We start from the raw sequence: 7,442 nt of genomic DNA, 5'->3' as shown, positions 1-7,442 counted from the left end.
GAGTGGGAGAGAGCTGTTAAAGCAAGCCAAGGCAGAAAAGCCCACCAATTAATTGGAGCGTGCGGGTCTGCCTGGCCGGGCCAGGCCGGGAGAGAGATTGGCTTTCCTGTCAATAAACAAGTCCCCAGTGCAGCATCAAAGCTGCAGCCCTTTATCAATCGCGGCCTCCTCTTCCCGCATGTTCCTGTAACTTACCAAGCATTTATTACATTGATTTTCCAATCAGGCTGTTAACCCTCCCGCCCCTCCAGCCCTGCTAACCCTTCCAGCCTGGCTGTCAGTCAGGCATCTCCTGCCAGTCAGGAGCTCCTGATGGCAGAACTGCTGTGACCCTGCCTGTGTCTCACCTGGCTGTGTCTCACCTGGCTGTGCTGGCCCACAGTGCTCCATGTCTAAAAGAATTGGTAGGGTGTTGTCATTCCATTTTGCGCTTTGAAGTCTGTATAGATATTCCTAAAACTTCACTTGGCAAAAGTGTGAGGCTTATAGAGTTTCTTTTTCCTCATTTTCCCCAAATGAATCTGTTTTGGTTCAATTTGGATTGCAGTTGCCAGTGCAGAAGTAGCAGTGAAAAGGGAGAGAGAGTAGGTGTGTTGTGGGAAGGTGAATGTGCAGGCTCAACAGAGAAGGATATGGATCAGGGATCACGGGAAGGGAGCTGGTGCAGTAGGAGCCATTACATGGCTGGAGCATATTTTAGGCTAAGGGAGCAAAACCGGCTGACTGAGGACCCAGAGCCTTTTGGCAGTGGGATTCTGCTTTTCCTTCTTTTTCTGCTCAGTGCACCAGATTGCTGTTACTGCAGAGCAAATCCCTGTTCATTCCCAGTGCCACTGCCCAGGCAGCTGTGTATGGCATAGAATCCAGGGAAGGTGAGGCTGGAGGTGCTGTGGAGTAATGTTGTATGTGATCACATTGGGTGGTGTCTCCCTGTGTGTCCTTCTGCAGGCATCCTTGCACATGGGCTTTGAGAGTATGACTTTGCCTTCAGTGCTAGTTGTAAATGCTTTTTCTTTGAGCTTCCCCAGAAGTCAGATGTAAAGAGAAAGCACAAACACATTACAGAAATCAGCGGAAGCGCAGATGGCTTTGTGTAGTAAAGGAAAATAAACTGGGAGATAGTGAAACCAGAAAAAAAATGCTGATTGTCACTCAGTTTTTTTTTTTTGCTTGAACTAATTCAGGTAGTTCACACAGTGCTGCTGTGGGATGTCACTGGCTTTACAAGTGGTCGTGCCTTCTCTGGCAGGTTTCCAGTTCTCTTCACACTTTCTGTACGAGCTGAAGAGGGCTGTAGGATTGCAGTATTGGAGTCATTGACCAGATGCAGCAAAAAGGGTCAGGATTACAGGGGGCCCTGGATGTTGGCCATGGTCAGCAGCCCAGGCCCCCTGACTGCCTGGCAGTTGGTTGGAATCCTCCAGTTGATTTGATGGAATGTTAGTAGTGGGAAGAGTGTGCTTCTCTTCCAGGACCTGCACCCACCGTTTGTCTCCAGGGGTGAGAGGAGGCAATCTGTGCGCAGAGGATGTGCCTTGCAGGAGCTCTGGGAGGTTCCTGGAGCATGGTGGGCTGACTGCTTTCCAGTCCCCAGGATGCAACCCTTGTCAGATCTGGAATTTCCTGTTTGGTTCCTCTCCTGACATCTCTCTGTTTAAACTCTGTCCAGAGCGGAGCAGTTATGTCTCAGTTATGCATACTGAGCCCTGTTACACCAAAATCGCTGTGAGTTGCTGGGGTCACGTGGTGTCCCATTGAGGTGCACGTGTGGTGGTGCTGGGTCAGAGCTTCCCAAGCCATGAGCAGAAGGGCGACACCCAGAAGAACAGCATCTGCCTTAGGGGGAGCCAGAGAATAAGAGTTTTACCAAGTTGTAAAGCCACAGAACTGTTTTCTCCTCTTATCTTGTTTCTGTCACAAGCTTTCCCGTGATGTTTTGTTTTCTGAGGACCCAAGGCCTTGGTGGTGACACTGCAGGTCCTACAATCCTCCTGCTGGCTCCCTTTAGGAAAGATGTTAAGGAGGTTTTTGCCACCTTCCAGGCCTCTCCAGTGTGCCTCTTGTGTTGCTGCTGCCAACACGTTTCCATTGCCCATTCCCAGCAGTACCTTCCCCAAGGCTGGGCTGCCTGTCCCTGGAGCCCTTCTTGGTGCAGCACTTTGGTCCTGAGAAGCAGGGATCCCTTTGGTGGTGGGGTGTTGGTGGGAGCAGCCTGACTCACCTGCCTGTGTCCTTCTCTCCCGCAGGTCGGAGCCGTACCGGGTGCGATGAGCGCTCCGTGCCGGCCCTGCCATGGAAGGCTGTGACTCGCCCGTCATCCCTGGGAAGGACAATGGGTGCGCCATTCCTCAGCACCAGCAATGGACTGATCTCAACAGCGCACACCTCCCTGACCCGGCCGGCAGCATGGAGCAGCCCGCGGCGGAGAGCTGCAGCCCCCTGGACAGCTTGAGGGTGCCCTTCCCCGAGCGCGTCCCCGAGAGCAGCGCGGCGGGCGCCGAGCCCACGGGCAAGGAGGTGAGCTGCGGGCAGTGCACGGCCTCCTTCGCCGGCCTGCAGAGCTACATGGAGCACCGCTGTGCCGGCGCCCGCCCGCCCCCGCCGCTGCGGGGGGAGAGCGGGAGCGACAGCAGCGAGGACGGCGAGGAGGAGAGCGACGTGGAGAACCTGGCCGGCGAGATCGTCTACCAGCCCGACGGCTCAGCCTACATCGTGGAGAGCCTCAGCCAGCTGGTGCAGAGCGGGGGTGCCGGCAGCAGCGGGACTCTCCCCTCGCTGCTCCCGAACTCTCTGCCCAAGCAGGGAGAGCCCTCTGCTGCCGCTCCCGTCTACCCACAGATCATCAACACTTTCCACATAGCCTCATCCTTCGGGAAGTGGTTTGAGGGCTCAGACCAGGCCTTCCCGAATACCTCAGCCCTGGCGGGCATCAGCCCCGTCCTGCACAGCTTCCGCGTCTTCGATGTGCGACACAAAAGCAACAAGGATTACCTGAACAGCGACGGTTCTGCCAAAAGCTCCTGCGTATCCAAAGATGTTCCCAACAATGTGGACCTGTCCAAATTCGATGGCTTTGTGCTCTATGGGAAGAGGAAGCCCATCCTGATGTGTTTCTTGTGCAAGCTCTCCTTTGGGTATGTCCGCTCGTTCGTGACCCATGCCGTGCACGACCACCGAATGACTCTGAGTGAGGAGGAGCGGAAAATTCTTAGCAATAAGAACATCTCCGCTATCATCCAAGGGATAGGCAAAGACAAGGAACCCCTTGTCAGCTTTCTGGAACCAAAAAACAAAACCTTTCAGCACCCTCTCGTTTCCGCAGCTAACCTCATAGGCCCTGGACACAGTTTTTATGGTAAATTCAGTGGCATTTGCATGGAAGGTGAGCAGGCCCTCCAGGCCGGGGCGGCCAGTGGAGCTGAGCCGCCGCCAGCAGCGGGTGTCCTGGCCCCCAGTGCACTCCTCAACCTGGGTGGGCTGACCAGCTCAGCTCTGAAGACTCCCATTACCTCAGTCCCCCTAGGCCCGCTGGCTTCCAGTCCCACCAAATCCTCGGAGGGGAAGGACCCTGGGGTGGCAGGGGGGGAGAAACAAGAGGGGGACGACCAGGACAGCCTCTCGGGAAAGGTGGAGCCAGCCGAGGAGGTGGAAGAGGAGGAGGAGGAGGATGTGGAAGAGGAGGAGGAGGAAGAAGAAGAGGAGGAAGAGGAAGAAGATGAGGATGATGAGGGTTGCAAAGGACTATTTCCAAACGAGTTGGAGGATGAACTGGAGGACCGGCCCCAGGAGGATGCTGGGGCTGTGGCAGGCAGTGGCAGCAGCAAAAAGGACCTTGCTCTCTCAAACCAAAGCATTTCTAACTCTCCCTTAATGCCTAACGTGCTCCAGACCCTGTCACGGGGCACGGCTTCTACTAGTTCTAATTCTGCTTCTTCCTTTGTCTTTGATGGTGCAAACAGGAGGAATCACTTAAGCTTTAACAATGAGGGCGGCGGAGCCAGTGTGGCCGAGGGCAGCAGGAGGCTGGACTTCATCGATGAAAGTGCCAATAAAGACAATGCCACAGCACCAGAACCAAATGAGAGTGCAGAGGGCGAGGACGGGAGCTACGTCTCCCATCACCAGCATGCTGGCCCCCTCTGTGAACTCGGGGGTGGGGAGTGCCCCTCGGGGAGCGGCGTGGAGTGCCCAAAGTGCGACACGGTCCTGGGCTCCTCACGGTCGCTGGGTGGCCACATGACTATGATGCATTCTCGCAACTCATGTAAGACACTCAAGTGTCCCAAGTGCAATTGGCACTACAAGTACCAGCAGACGCTTGAGGCGCACATGAAGGAGAAACATCCTGAGCCGGGCGGCTCCTGCGTCTACTGCAAGAGCGGGCAGCCGCACCCGCGGCTGGCGCGGGGCGAGAGCTACACCTGTGGTTACAAGCCCTTCCGCTGCGAGGTCTGTAACTACTCCACAACTACCAAAGGCAACCTCAGTATTCATATGCAGTCCGACAAGCATCTCAACAACATGCAGAACCTGCAGAACGGAGGGGGAGAGCAAGTCTTCAGCCACACCGCGGGGGCGGCGGCGGCGGCAGCTGCAGCCGCGGCAGCCGCTGCCGCCAACATCGGTAGCACCTGTGGGGCTCCCTCCCCCACCAAACCAAAAACCAAACCCACGTGGCGGTGCGAGGTGTGCGACTATGAGACCAACGTGGCCAGAAACCTTCGGATTCACATGACCAGTGAGAAGCACATGCACAACATGATGCTGCTTCAGCAAAACATGTCCCAAATCCAACACAACCGGCACCTGGGCCTGGGCAGCCTGCCGTCCCCCGCCGAGGCCGAGCTCTACCAGTATTACCTGGCGCAGAACATGAACCTCCCCAACCTGAAGATGGACAGCACTTCCTCAGATGCACAGTTCATGATGGGGGGGTTCCAGCTCGATCCCACCAACCCCATGGCAACGATGGCTCCATCTCTAGGTGAGGCTGAAGGGGTTTCCACCGTGTTCGTGTGAGAGAGCCAGCAAAGGCATCTGGCACTGTGGCCCCGTGAGCTGCCTTTGTGTGGTGGTCAAGGATGGAGGCTGCGCAGTGCAGATTTCTCATCTGTGTTCACCCAGAGCAGTTTTTCCTCATCTTGTGGCTTTTATAGTACATTTTCCAAGAGTTTTCATAGGGAGTTAATGGAACAGCAGACATGAGTTACAAATGCCGTGGTGCTCAATGTTCTTCCTCATTGTGGAAAGCATCCTAACTACAGTGTTTCCTGAGAACTTCTCCTGGGTTTGGTGAGGAGTGGGGATGGTTTGGTGAATAGCTTTGAGAGAGGGTGCAGTCACCTGCTGGCACTCCCAAAGGCAGGTGGATTTGTTTGGGGTTTGTTTGTTCCACGCTGTGTTGCCTTGAGAAGACAAGGTAAGCAGGTTTGAGATGGGTGGAAGGGGTGGTGTTCCTCTGCTGCCAGTGACAGATGGGTTTGGAGGCTTTTGGAGCTCAGAGCCCTTCCCCATCCAGAAGCATGGGGCAGCTGTAATGAGTTGGGAATGTTTTAACTGAAGCTCCTAAAGTAAGTGACAGGGCCTTGGCTGTCCAAGAGCTGCCTGGAGAGCAGTTTGGGAACTGTGTGCATGATGGTTGCAAATCTCACTCTGAGGGTTGCAGAGGGAGGCCCTCCCTGTGTTAATAAGTACTTGACACCAGGTTGGCCCTTCTGACTCGGATATACACACTGTGACCTTTGCAAGAAGTGAAGCAGATCTTTCTCATTCTTACACTTCGGTCCAAAACTGAGCAGAACATTAATAATTCAGAAGAGTCTGCTTTTGGGTTTTTCCTTCATGGTGAGTTCAGGAGAGAGTGCCTTAAAGAGCATTTGTTTCTCAGCAAATAAGTTGCAATGTAGGAAATGAAAAGTTAAAGAAATAACATCTTTTTCTGATTAACTGAGGAATTGTTGACCTGATTCCTTTTACAGAATTGTTAAGCTGAGCTGTGACATCAAATCAAGGTAAAATACCAAAACACTGTAGAAAGAGCGTGAATGTCTTAAAAATGGAAAAAGAGAGCAAAGTGTCACAGGGCTCCTGGTTTGTCTCTGGGCTTGTTTAGATTTTCTCCATCTGTATCTCTCAGGGCTCTGGTGTGAGTAGGAGCCTGTTGTGCTCAGTAGCTGTGAGTGAGCAGAGCTGAGCTCTGGTTTGTAGAGTTGACAAACACAGGGTCCTCTTGGCTCTCCCTGACGTGCTCTCACACCCTCTTTATATGTTGTTGTCTTTACCTTGTCAAAACTGTTTTTAGAAGATTCTTCACCATTTTGAATTCTTGGACAAGAGATGAGATATAACAGTGCAGGAGTGGCACTTCTCAGGTTGTTTCTGTCCATGCCACGTTTGGCACTGTTGGCAACTTGTGGTAGGAGTGTGTTGACCTCCCTGTGATGTGCCCATCACCTGGGCTGGTGACTGTTGACCTTTGTTTTATGTGGTGGGGACTGTGCTTTGCTACTGCATGAGGCAGCGTTTGCTTCTCCAGGAGGCAAGAAAAAGCAGAATGAAGCGTTAATGCTGTTCTTGAAATAGCCACAGAAACTTTCAGTGTGGTGCTGTGGAATTCTTCATCCTCTCAAAGTCTGTGGGGATTTTCTTGCTGCCTTTGGCAGGTGGAGAGCTGGATGATCCTTCTGCAAGAGGGCAGCAAGGGTGATAGCAGTCCATTCCCAGCCTTCTATGCTGGCTGCAATAACTTTTTTCTTCAGCTCTGGCGCAGACCAGCAGCACAGAGGAGTGGGCAAAGGGAGACACCAGCTGCGTGGTGGCCTCACTGTCTGTTTGTGGGTACACAGGTGGCACTTGGGAGCAGCTTACGTTCTGCTCTGTGTTTATCTTCTGGCGAGAATTCAACCTTTCTGACTTCTTCTTCCCTTTTTTCATGTGCAGTGGGCGGCGAGATCCCGCTGGACATGCGGCTGGGTGGTGGACAGCTGGTGTCTGAGGAGCTCATGAACCTGGGCGAGAGTTTCACGCAAACAAACGACCCGTCGCTGAAGCTCTTCCAGTGCGCTGTGTGCAACAAGTTCACTACAGATAATTTGGACATGCTGGGCCTGCACATGAACGTGGAGCGAAGCCTCCCCGAGGACGAGTGGAAGGCGGTGATGGGGGACTCGTACCAGTGCAAGCTGTGCCGCTACAACACGCAGCTCAAGGCCAACTTCCAGCTCCACTGCAAGACGGACAAGCACGTGCAGAAATACCAGCTGGTGGCACATATCAAGGAGGGGGGCAAAGCCAACGAATGGAGGCTCAAGTGTGTGGCCATTGGGAACCCGGTCCATCTGAAGTGCAACGCCTGTGACTACTACACCAACAGTCTGGAGAAGCTACGTCTTCACACCGTGAACTCGCGGCACGAGGCCAGCCTGAAGCTCTATAAGGTAAGG

General features: G+C 53.8%; 1 protein-coding gene across 2 annotated transcripts in view; it reads left to right on the top strand.

Annotated features, from left to right (window-relative positions):
- Nucleotides 1–2,292: 2,292 nt before the first annotated feature.
- The window catches only part of ZFHX3 (zinc finger homeobox 3), a gene marked incomplete at its 5' end in the record, with an annotated part of 79,481 nt that continues 74,331 nt past the window's right edge, over nucleotides 2,293–7,442 (top strand). The window contains 2 exons of one of the 2 annotated variants that reach the window (XM_083870506.1): nucleotides 2,293–4,984; nucleotides 6,940–7,436. In XM_083870506.1, coding sequence (XP_083726632.1) covers nucleotides 2,293–4,984; nucleotides 6,940–7,436 — 3,189 coding nt within the window. The remainder of the gene's footprint in view (nucleotides 4,985–6,939; nucleotides 7,437–7,442) is intronic. The other variant, XM_083870507.1, reaches the window with a different exon arrangement.

This window comes from Zosterops lateralis (genome assembly GCF_965231275.1).
Source record: "Zosterops lateralis genome assembly, chromosome: 12".
In the NCBI taxonomy this organism is placed as follows: Eukaryota; Metazoa; Chordata; class Aves; order Passeriformes; family Zosteropidae; genus Zosterops; species Zosterops lateralis.
Note: the sequence above shows the minus strand (reverse complement) of the source record. Positions and strands in the feature narration are given on the sequence as shown.